At 41.1% G+C, this 12,500-nt stretch overlaps 2 protein-coding genes across 2 annotated transcripts in view; both read right to left on the reverse strand.

The window, feature by feature from the left end:
• The window catches only part of LOC138030340 (PCI domain-containing protein 2-like), a 15,374-nt gene extending 11,375 nt beyond the window's left edge, over positions 1–3,999 (reverse strand). The window contains exons 1-4 of the mRNA XM_068878267.1: positions 3,967–3,999; positions 3,843–3,884; positions 1,023–1,070; positions 234–307 (exon numbers count right to left, since the gene is read on the reverse strand). Of these exons, the coding sequence (XP_068734368.1) occupies positions 234–307; positions 1,023–1,070; positions 3,843–3,884; positions 3,967–3,999 (197 nt within the window). The remainder of the gene's footprint in view (positions 1–233; positions 308–1,022; positions 1,071–3,842; positions 3,885–3,966) is intronic.
• The window catches only part of LOC138028300 (TNF receptor-associated factor 4-like), a 230,650-nt gene that overhangs the window by 16,455 nt on the left and 201,695 nt on the right, over positions 1–12,500 (reverse strand). The window lies entirely within an intron of this gene.

Raw genomic sequence — 12,500 nt, forward strand, 5'->3', positions numbered from 1 at the left:
AGAGAAAGGACAAATCATAGCAACTTAAAGCAGATTGAAATCTCAGTCTTTGGTGAGATTGGAACAATGGACGGAGTAACCATGCAGACTAAAACCTCTTGAGTAGAGGACCAAAAGAACCCACACAAAGCCACGTCAGTGAATAGAATCCACCAAACAATAGTCAAAGGAAAGTGCTGGAACCACTAATCCAACACTTCTCCCATTAATTTTATATTTTACACCTCTTTTACCTTAAGTGGGCTGCTGTCATCTCATCGTACGGTTGTTCGAACCACTTCTCACATTCTACCTGGGCATCTGGTAACTGCAAGGTGAGTATAACTACAGTACATCACCATCACAGCTTACAATTTACGTTTACATGGTGTAGATAGCAAATTACCCTGTATTTGATTGAAATTTTGATTCAGATACAAGACATGGAAGCAATTGAATTTGAATTATTGTGAAACAAATTCTCACCTTTTCAGAGCTGCCTAAGAGTTCCGTCTGAACTATCAACTTTAATAATATTATTATATCTAAACCTTGATATAAGAGAGGTAACAGTATAAATTACCCATATTTACTACATATATTTAGTTAGCTAGTTTTTTTTTTTTACAACAAATTGCTCGCATATGTGAGAAACTACATTATCACACAAGAAACGAATACAGTATATATCCAAGCAGCCATGGAAAAAAAAATAAAAATTATCCATTTTCCAATTACTATAACTACTACCATAACTAAAACAACCCAAACTTTCACAAAAATGCTAACCTTAGGCTTAAACATTATTTTTTAATGTTAGCATTGGTAAAGATTTGGGTTCTTTCAGCAATGGTGAAACAATGACCTGCAACCTGCAGTTTATACCTTCCATTGTTTTGTACCATTTGGAGCCCATATAATAAAAGACTAAAAGTAGTGTGTGACCTTGTCTACTTCAGCACTAAACAGTTTGGAGAATTAAATGTCAATACTTCTGGTTGTGGCCTTTTGGTTACATAAAACACATTATGAAATTAGCTCACCCGGAGCCTTGAGCTTGCTACATGAGGATGGTGAAAGGAAAACAGTTCCTGCAACATTTACAAAATCATTATTACAGTATTTAGGATAGCATACTGATTTGAATTAACATTGAGCACACAGATGTTTGTTTGATCAATGTTCTGCAAAGGCTTTGATGAAAATATTCACGATTTTTACTGACAATATCATTCACATATTCAATAAATTCTCCTTAACACTCTTGGTGATAAAAAAACAAGTAGCATTCAAAGCCAATGAGGTTTAGACTATTCAATGGTCATTTTCATGTTCAAGATCAAGGTAAGACATACACATGCCCCTGTGATTTAAAAAAAACTCACTTCCTTTTTTTCTTCAGATTTTCAAAGGGTCTTTGCTTAACACCTGACTGGCAAAGAATTTCAGCTTTGATTTCATGGTCCGCCATTACCCACGTTCAAAACTGACCGATTGGACCTCAGAAGGTTGGATCCAGGGAAAAGTGACTTCAAGGGCTCACTAGCTTAAAATTTCAGCGTGTGAATGCAGCTTGTTATATATGCAAAATGCAAGTTTAAAAGTCTGGACAGGAAGCCCAAAACTCCTGTGATGGGTATTAATTCTGTGGCGTACACAAGCATTGCATTCTTAAACTATAGTGAGCTTTTCACATCATTTCTCCTCAATCCAGCTCTCCCAAGATCTTAAAGTTAGTAATGATGCACCATTAACATAAAAGGAAAATTCCAGTTAAAATAAACAATTGTCTTTCGGAAATCAAGGATTAAAACTTTGGTTGCTTAGTGTTTAGTTAACATAGGGTAGTTTTGAAATCCAAAGAAAAATAAGAATATTCTTTGATTTTTTTTCACAAGGGCACTTAAACCAATGAGACAAAAGTTATAAGGGAGGTGAGGTGGGTCCAGTGGTTAGGGCATTGGGTTTACATTTGGTGTCCCTCAGCGACCCTGGGTTCAAATCCCGTTCTAACCTCTGGTTTGGATTTGTTTCCAGTTGTCCTGGATTCAACTCCACCATGCTTTTTAAATAGCCAACTGGTTACCTTCTGCTAGTTGGGGTTCTTGATCCTGTTCCTTTAAGTTTGAATTGTTTCTTTCAGATTATTAACCCTTTGACGTCTAAACCAGCCTAAAACGGCCAGACAGTATTTTCCTCTGTCTAACGCCAGAGTATTTTACTCTGTCTAATGCCAGACAATTTTACTCGTCAATGGGGAACCCCTGGGAGTCAATGGGTTAATCACTCACTGAAAAACTATGTCCCCATTAAAGATGGGGTGTCGGTGAACTAGCTGGATAGCTAACCACACTTCTGCTATAAACAAACCATTTACATTTTCTTTTTTGGCATTTAAAATAGCTAAAATGCTTGCATTGATGCACAGAGAGACAATAAAAATGGCCTCAGCACTAAAAGGGTGTTAAAATACATACAAAAGAAGAAAAGCTCATCTCATCATACAAAATTAATTTGGGCAACCTTGTTGCCAGGGTCTCTCTTCGGGGTGTCAAATGGTAAAATCCGAGACTAGCCGAGACACCAAGATCCTAGTTAAAAATCCGAGCCCGAGACTCCTTGATAAAAAGTTTCGAGATTCAAGAAGGGTAAAAACAAACCATGAAAAAACAAGACTTTGAGACTTATCAAAAACGCTTTTGAGATTTTGAGATCCTGCTAAAATTTTCAGAGACCCACATTTTTCGAGGTACCATTCGCCACGCCTTCTCTTGTAGCCAGTTACAAGACAGACCCTGGAAACGAGGTTGGTGACTCTAACAGGATTTGAACCCATGGCCTCTGCAAGAATGGTCAATGCTCAGTACCAACTAAGCTGTGAAGAGGTCAATTTGTTAGGTTCATTTGTTGCCGTGAAGGACTCAATGGATGAAATGAATGTATATTTGAAGTGCATGTTATAGACTAATCCCTTTGGAGCCACCAAATAGGTGATATAGGTGCCTAGAAGAGACAATTGCTTAAATCAGTAGCGCATAACTAGGAGCAAACTGCAGTGCTTTTGCAGACCGCGATTTATTCTTGGATTGAATTTCCCGTGAATAGGACTCCTGCAGGCGCAATGACAAATCATAAGAAATTAACGTGACGTCATAGCATCACCGGACCAAACCTGTCTTTGTCTTCTTGAGGAAAAGGTAGTCTAAAAATAGATTGGTCTGTAAAAGGCTTATGTTCACTCCTAGTCATGGGCTCCTGCTTAAATTGTCCACAAGTGCACAGGTCACTTCTCTCTCATCATATAATTTTTCTGCTTTTAACCCATTGACTCCTGGGGTTTCCCCATTGACGAGTAAAATCCTCTGGCGTTAGACAGAGTAAATACTAAGTATGGCTGGTTTAGGGGTGAATGGGTTAACCTCTGACGCCTAAACCAGCCATACCGGCTATACTCTGTCTAACGCCTGACGATTTCGATGGGTTAATCAGTCACTGAAAAACCCATTAGAACATGTGGAATTTACAATGAGGGGTGGTCCACAGGGATGGTCCATGGACCGGGTCCACAGCGATTGCTCCATGGACCTGGGGTCCATGTTTTATGTACGTCCTTTTACACGGACAGACAACAACACCACGCAGGAACGACATGTACATGAACGTACATTGTATATTACTATAGTTTACATAGAACTGGGGTCGTAAGACGGCAATTTGCTCCTCAGCTGGGCTTCGACCCCGTGACCTCCTGCACGGAAGTACGAATGATGAGTCGATCGCTTAGTTGGTTGAGCTTTTACGCTTTTTAACGTTCGTTACACTTCGACTCACGCAATGAAACTTCGCATGTGCTTCAATCTCACCGCTAAAATGTCTCCATTCTTTGAAACAAGCCCTCTTTCAACCTAAAAAAAAAAAACTGCACGTCAACTTTTTAAATCGCACTTCCAATGACCAATCATGAGAGAATACATTACTAATTCAAACCTGATCCAAGTAATGCTCCAAACTTGAAGCCATAATTGCGGGAAGAATGGCTCAGAGCCGTTTTTGCTTGGTACGTGGTGTATGCGGACATATATTGTACCGTATACGTTCCGATGTATATTCCTACCACGGTACAGTGCTTGTCTTGTTTTCGAGCTGCTTCGGTTTCTTGAAGTGCTTTCCTTGTTCCACTTGCTTTATTTCCTTGATTTGTTGAGGTGCTTGATGTGCTTGGGTTGCTTAGGGTGCTCGAGTTCCTTGGGCAGAGGTTGCTTGAGGTATCAAGCTAATTTTTGCGCCAAATTTTCAGACTTTGCAATTTTGGTTCAAACATAACTAGTATAGTCATTTAGATTCATTATCTGACGCAAGTAACTCGAAGCTCACAAGCGCAATCTCAGCTTAAAACTACGTATTTCAAACTCTGTTCATTCCTGAGTCTGGTGTTAAAGCTTACGCTTATTTAATTGTTTTAGACTGAATTTCTTGCTTAAAACCTCATATGGAGTTGAGGGTTCACCTGGAAAACTATTTATATATTCTTCTATTTAAAGCATTCCTCGTTCATATGCTGACTGGAACTTCCAGGAAATTGCAAGTATGTACTCATTATAATAGTGTCAAGGTAATATCATCATTTTGTTCCATTGTGCATTTGTTGTAGGAAATAATAATATTGATCTGGGGATAATGACATGTCATTTGCGTTATTTCATTACTTCAAACAAAACATTAATGAGAAGGAGTCGACTCAGTAGTGCCAAGGTGATAATATGTCCTATAGACACCAGTCGACTGAGTATCTACCAATACCATCAGGCAAGTATCCATCAACAAATCAGCTGACATGTCGACTCAGTGTCAGCCAACACATGGCCGACTGTCGCTCGCTATGTCGGTTGCACATCAGTGTGATACATGTATTGCACCCAACATATGGTTGACAAGTCGCCGGTGTGTCGGGCAACATTTCGGTGGACATATTGACCGATGCTTGACCATGTATTGGCTGATACTCCTTCAACATGTCAGTCAATACTTGGTCGACACTTGATTGGTATATCGGTTAACATTCAGCAACCAGTCCTCAACTGGCGGTTTACTGGTTGACTTTCAGTTATAATTATATCGATCGACTGCCTGTGGTACGCAGATTTTTGTTACCGTTAACTTTCTCTCATTTGATAAGTTGGCCATATTTGTAATAGTTAAGACACAAGTCTTTTTTACTTATTCTTTGTTGAACGAATTACCAAGTGACATAAATAGGTACTTTTGAAAAACCAGGGACTCTCTCATTTTTTTGTAATACCTCTACGCAAGGGACACTGGAACAAACCCTACTGTCACTAGCTGACAATATTCTTTGTTTCCATTCATAAAAGTCAAAAGAGGACGGTTAAAATGAATTTCGTGACTAAGTCAGTCAGAGGGCATCAGCAAACTGATTACTCCATTGTCCGTCCAATATCTTCTGGGTATTGTCCTGAATGATTACGTGCTGTAACAAGTGATGGTAGAGAAGTGGCTGAATGTTAATAGAGTATCGGAGGAACATCATTGACTCATCGATTGACATGTCGGTCGACATATCGTGCAACACTATCAGTCTGTAACGATGTTGTTAGTTCTAGGCCCTCGGGCTCCAGGATAAGTAAAGTTCCCAGATGGTGGCCGGCCTTTCTCTGTTCTGTGATCAACTGTAGTCAACGTAGCTTTCACTGTGATTAAATGAGTTGTAATCTTCAGATTCTGTCAAGTTCTTTGCCTCACAGCTACGTTACGTGGTGTCAGAAGTGGGATGTGCTGAAATTGTCAGTTTGTTCATTCTGGAGCGACGCCTTGGCGTGGAGGTGATAAACAACCATTTCGAACACTCTCGCAGTAACCGGTATTACATTGATACTGCGGTAGTCGCCATTTTCTTTAGGCACATCAATCTCGGGGAGGGGGTGAATATTATCCTTCTTCCAAGACTTAGGCCATGAGTGAGAGGAGAGCGAAGGCTTCCACAGCTTGGTAACAACGCCCAAAAGAATTTCCACGTTATCCCTCCATACCCAATAGGGTATGGCACTCAATTTTGCAGCAATTGCATAATAGGTGAAGGTGAGCTTTTCTGCACTATTACCCAAATAACTTGTTATGACCCCAGATTGCTTGTATTTTTCATCAGCCTCGTGGAAATGCACTGCTTGTGTTGGAGGAATGGGAAAACAGAATCTTACAAAGTACTACTTTTAGTAATAAGGTATAGACTTAGGTAAAGTCATTCTCAGGCCAAGTGGCCCACATGGCCATGCAGAGCTTATCCCAGATTCCATAGAGTGAAGTGACTGAGAGTATAGTTATTCCCCCCCCCCCCCCCGGATTGGATGCTAGTCCATCACAGGGTTACCCCCCAGAAGTAAGTGTTTCTGGTACCCATTTATACATCTGCATAAAGAGAGACATTATGGAGTAAAGTTTCTTGACAGAACTTGGCCTCAAACCAGTGACCCTGAGATTGGGAGTCAGGGGCCACCATGTCTGTTTTGCAACTCTTGCCAATGGAGAATAAGAACCTTGCTTTAAATACCACTTGTGTTTTAATCTTGCAAACATTTATTGAGAGAAGGCAGTTGTGGTTGCAGGTTACTTTTAGACCAATAATATGCAATAATATGTGGACTCCCATAGACACCTAGACTCTCCTAGATCTAACGTTCCCCATATTTTTTATTGTTTTTAATGGGATCTCTTTTTTGTTTACAAGATTAGAAAGGAAGGCTTAGTAAGTGAAATTTAAAGACCTCTAACCTGCCAATTTTCCAAAAATAAATAGATGAAATTGGTCAAACGTGGCCAAAGCCCAAACAAACTCACATGAACCAAACTGGAGGACTCCTCACACCACCAGAGCCAACTCCATGAGTATGATGCATGGAACCACTGTGAATGCACCTCCAAACCAACGATTGGCGCTCTTAGTTGTCAACTCCTTTAAATTGCATTTAAATGTATTTAACCACAGTTGGGTTGGGTGCTGAAGATATCCAGAGGCTTCTACTTTTGGCAGCCAGCCCCTAGATAGAATAATGCCCCCACGGCTTACACAACACTGCAGAATAATGCCCCCACACCAAGCCGCTGTTATGTCTTATCATGACATTCACCATGTCTTCCAAAAACTCCTCGTGGTCTTTATTACCCACGATGCCTTAGGCACCATTTTGTGATAGCATACATGACATAAACAAAACTTTGAAAACTTTAAAAAAAAATGTTCAAACTCATTGTTCATAGTCTTTGAGGTATGTAGGCTGCTTGACCAGTGGACCGGATCGACTGCGCATTGTTGGTTTTAGTCCCTGATCAGACATCACTCCTGTTTCGTGGAGTCTACCATGATGGTTAGTGCGGGAACATGTTGGTGAACTCGCTTGACAAGCTCGTGAATTTTCTTTTGACTCTTTGTTGAGTGACCATGATGCTTGGCTCCTGTTCAGATGTCTCCTATTTCTCCTGTACTTCTGACCCTCAGGTGTCTGGACAACATATGACCTGGGCGTGTGATGCTTGTTGACCACTGTTGCTTGGACCCATTTCTTATCTTGCTGGAGAGTCACCTTATCACCTTTGGCTAGAGGCGGCAATTCGTTACGACAGTGCTTATGGTAGCAGAACTTCTCTCTCTCTTTGATCTTCTGAAGGTGCTGCTTAATTTCTGGGGCTCCCTGTGGCTTTAGAAGCTCAACATTAGTTGGAAGAGAAGTTTTGAGTCTGCGGCCCATGAGAGTTTGAGTGGGAGACAAGCCTATTCTATCCAAGGGAGTGTTTCTGTAATTCAGTAAGGCCTTGTAGGGATCTTGTGCTTTCTTTAGGAGGTTCTCAATGGTTTGCTCAGCTCTTTCAGCTTCACCATAGGATTGCGGATATAAGGGGCAAGACATGGTGTGCAGAAACCCGTAACTCCTGCTAAACTCTTTGAATGCTGAACTCGCGTACTGGGGACCATTGTCGTTGATAAGTTCATCAGGAATGGCATACCTGGCAAATTGACTCTTCAGGTGACAGATAACATTGTTACTGGTTAGGTCATCTAGCTTTGCAACTTCTATCCACTTCGAATAATAGTCCACGCTTAGCAAGTAATGAATACCATTGAACTCAAACAGGTCACTTCCGATTCTAGACCATGGTCTGTCTGGGGGATCTCAAACTATCATTGGCTCCCTGGCCTGAGCCTTTTGGAACTGGCTACACACGGAACACTTGGACACTTTATCTTCAATCTGTGAGGACATTCCTGGCCAAAATAAAATGTCTCTTGTGCGCTGTTTGCATTTCACGATACCTTGATGTGACTCATGTATGAGAGCGAGCATTTCTTTCCTCATACTCTGGGGAACTATCAGCTTCTGAGCTTTAAATAAGAGACCATCGATGGTGGAAATTTCATCTCTGTGGCACCAATACTCCTCGTACTTTGCATAATATGTGTCGAGCTTCTTCACTTCTTCCACAGTGAGTTCCCCAAGGCTGCTGCCTAAGAAAATTTTAAAGGGGCCCTCAGAGCTAAACGCTGAGAACTTAGGAGCCCAACATATGAAGTGAAAGGTGTTGTGTGAAAAATTAAGGAGCCCAGAGCTATTCTTTGGGAGCCCCAGGCTACCGGGCTCCTGTTAGGCAACAGCCTTGGTTCCCACAAATTGTATATGTCACGGCCTTTGTCTCCAATCCAAATCATCAGGTAATTACAATTTTCTTCTTCACTTTTTCACTTTAGAGGCCCTCCAAACGTAAACTCACAGTGTTGCTTGAATGCTTTCCACGCGGTCAGTAAATCTCCACTCGTCCAATCCATTTTTGGAGTGCTGCCCGCAGAAATTCCTTCCATTTCATTGATTTCGTTCTCACAAAATTCCACCTGTTTTGTCGTCCAAGACTGATCACTAGCAAAATGATCACGACTGATCACTAGCAAAATGGATGCTCTTAGTTGTCAAGTCCTTTAAATTGCATTTAAATGTATTTAACAATGGTTGGGTTGGGTGCTGAAGATATCCAGAGGCTTCCACTTTTGGCAGCCAGCCCCTAGATAGAATAATGCCCCCACGTCTGGCACAACACTGCAGAATAATTCCCCCGCGCCAAGCCGCTTCAGAGCTATGCGCTCTGCTCGGAGATGAAAGGGGCTCATGGCTGCCTGCAATGACAGGCAGCTGTTAGTGTTCCAAACTAAACAATAAAACAATGGAAATGATCCTTGTACACTTTGAACATGACACAAGTCTTTGTCATCCCCAACAAATTTACCAAGCCGAACTCAACAGTCGCCATGTCGTGTCCTGGAAGATTTGGCCATGTGGCGGGCAGAAAGAGCAAAAGAATGTTGGGCCACCGACATGGACAGAATCTCTCAAATCTCTTGAAGTGCCAGACCACAATACCTTAACCACAGCTGTGTTGTCAACACAAAATTGCACCTGTTTTGTCGACCACTCATATCCACACAGAGAAGCTGCCAAAACTACAGGGAAAAGCTCCTTGTAGGCAATGGACAGTGACATCTGAGATGACAACCCATTCAGAGCCTAAAATAACCCCATATCCAACAGATCCTTCAGCATCCAGAGAGACTTGAAGACCCACAACCAGAACCCACTGAGGAGATGAAAGAAAACTATAGCCATTCTGTGAGTTGAGAAATTCACGCCACCATGTGAGATCCAAGTAAAACTCTCGGTTGAGGCGTATGGGGTGGTTATTCCATTGACAAGCGGAGAAGAAATTATCCTACTAATCCAAGTGAGGCATAGAGACTTGATCATAATAATTATTGCAAAATCAAGAAATTTGACTCCCTCTTTTTCAAAGGATTGTTGCATGACTTGCCTCTTAATCTATCTTTCTTATTTTTCCACAAGAAGGAAATAGCTGTGCTTGGACTGTTCTGGTGACACTGCCAGGGACTGACAGAAACAGACCCTACATGTACTAACTGCGAAATGCCAGGAGTTTTAGCTAATAGTAATTTTCTGTAAAGTGTATGGTCTCTTGTTAAGAAAATATGGTAACCCATCGATGCGAGAAATTTTATTTTTATAGCCATGACGTCATCAACCGTGCGTACATATGTACGTCCGTCCGTATGTCCATGCTAGTTTACAGCATACATCTTTGATATTGGACATCCATCTTTTGATCAATATTGACACCTGTCAATATAAGGTATATGCTGACCAGTATCACGTGACCATATCGCAGGCTCAAGCTTAGAGCTCACTGAGGTCAGTTGTTTTTTTCTTTTTTTTTTAAAGTCGACCGCTGACCAGGTACTGGTTTTCGATTGGATTGCAGGCTCAACCCAGGTTAACTCACCTGAACGTAAGCGAGGCTTCATTTTTCTGTGGCTCGACGCGGCTACGCCGCCATACTACATCAACAAATGTTCTTACACAGTTAACGCTTTTCGTCTTCAGGTGGAAAACGGTTTGGAAGATGTTTTCTTTCTGCATTTTTCACTGGTTTCAATCCAGTTTCACATATCATGATATCTGTGGTCCACACTGCTGGCTACGCAGTTATTCAAGTCAAACATCGGCGGGATGTAAACTTAAACTCATCACAAATAGATGAGCTTGGGAACTGGTGCCCAGAAGGTTAGCGGGGAGCAGAAGCCATAAGCCAAAGGGGAGGTATCCATGGCAACCCTGGAACCCCCACACGCAGTCGCTAACTGGCACCGTCACACTGAGTAATCAGTGGAAACAACTTACCTGACCCATACTTACCTAGGGATCACCAAGGAAGTGGGAGGGCCGGGAAGGGGCGAGAACCCGCGGAGATTCGCTAACAAGAGCAATTGATCCGCAAAGATCAACAAGCAGCAACGCATGAGAAAAGCAACATGACATAAAGGCCCTGCAAATCCCCAAAGAGCCACCCCGGAGGTCATGTACTGTAAGGGGTGAAACCGCTGACTGCATTAGTTCGAGTCTAACTTAGCCTAAATTATATTTAGCCACATTTAACCCAATGATTCATTCGCGTGCGCTGTTTTGTTGGGCAAGATAACTTGGGAAATTTTCGAGGTTTTGCATTGGAAAGCGAGGGTTAAAAATAAACCATATGCGCAGTAAATGTACACAAGATACTGAGTTCTAGAATTAAGTTCACCTTGAAGAAGAAACAGTGAACTTCCAGATGATGTAAAAATATTGCTAAAAAGTGATTCAAAACACGTCCTAAGGCTCAACTGAAAATGTAAAGGTAGAATTTTTCGAAGCAGCGCGCGTTAAGCAATCAAGAAAGTTTTTGATCGCTAACTAAACAAAGCGCTTGAAAAATATTTATTATAACTCAAAATATGCCTTATGCAATTTACAGTTAAGTCTAACCACTCAATGGATAAAAATTGTTTGAAATTTATTCCAATCGCTTTGTTTTCTTGCAGGTATAAGTGCAAAAAAAAGGGAAAAAAAGCCACTGCCGAACAAAATTTCACCACGTGTTTTCTGCTTGTCAAAATACACAAAACCGCAAGATTAATTTAGTTAATTGATCACTATCATGTTTCATGAGATAACAAACAAGGTCAAATTGTGTACAAAAATGCTCTTTCGAAAACTTTGACTGAAAGATAACTTACACAACACAAGAAAAACAACAGAGAAAATCGCTGGAAGTTTTCTCGCATTTGCAGAATATAAACGCACGATCGGATTGATTTATTTGTTGAGGATACCGATCTTCCGAGGTATACCGAAGGCGAAAATTCCTTCGATTACAAATTTGTTTTAGGAAAAAAAAAACTTGTTATTTGCAAAAAATCCATCGGTTGATCAATATAAAGCTAAATTCGGGAGCTAATCAATGCCCATTATGACGTTAATTGCTACGAAGGCCTTTAATTCTGCGCGGCTTACTCGATGAAAAAAGGGCAATGCGCTCGGGGATTTTAAGAGTTTTTGACAGGCATACCTACTCGTTTCGTTTACCATTAATTCCCACGGATCATCTTCTATGAAAACTAAGAAAAATATTCAATTCATTACGATTATCTAAAACGAAATAAAGAGCAGTAGCTGCCACGAAATCTGGAATTTGAATATTATCGACCTGATCATTCCAGCGAGCTTGATGTTTATCATCGGTCGCTTGGTTTTCACCGTCTTCTTCGTCACTTTTAAAGTCATCTAAATCAAAATTGTTGTCTCTAGTATCCCCTCCTCTTACAGGAAAACCATAAAAGATCCCTTAGATCCCTAGATCCTCCGAATCCGAAAAAAAAAGCATGAATATCCTCATCGTTTGATGCGTAATTGGGCGCATCGGCTGTTGTCTCCGCGTAATTTGATCGCGCGGTCGAAAGGGCAAAAAGCCAGCCCTTGTGAGGTCTCTTATCAGCTGTCAAAATATGCTCACAACACGGCAAATGATTGGTCAATTATCCTACTAAATCTCCATAACAACAGAAAATTTAGATTTCCTAAGGGAGACTGGGTAGAGGCCTAAGATCAACTCCGATCAAGACGCCATTTTGTACGGCC

The sequence above is a fragment of the Montipora capricornis genome, chromosome 13 (assembly GCF_036669925.1).
Source record: "Montipora capricornis isolate CH-2021 chromosome 13, ASM3666992v2, whole genome shotgun sequence".
Lineage (NCBI taxonomy): Eukaryota > Metazoa > Cnidaria > Anthozoa > Scleractinia > Acroporidae > Montipora > Montipora capricornis.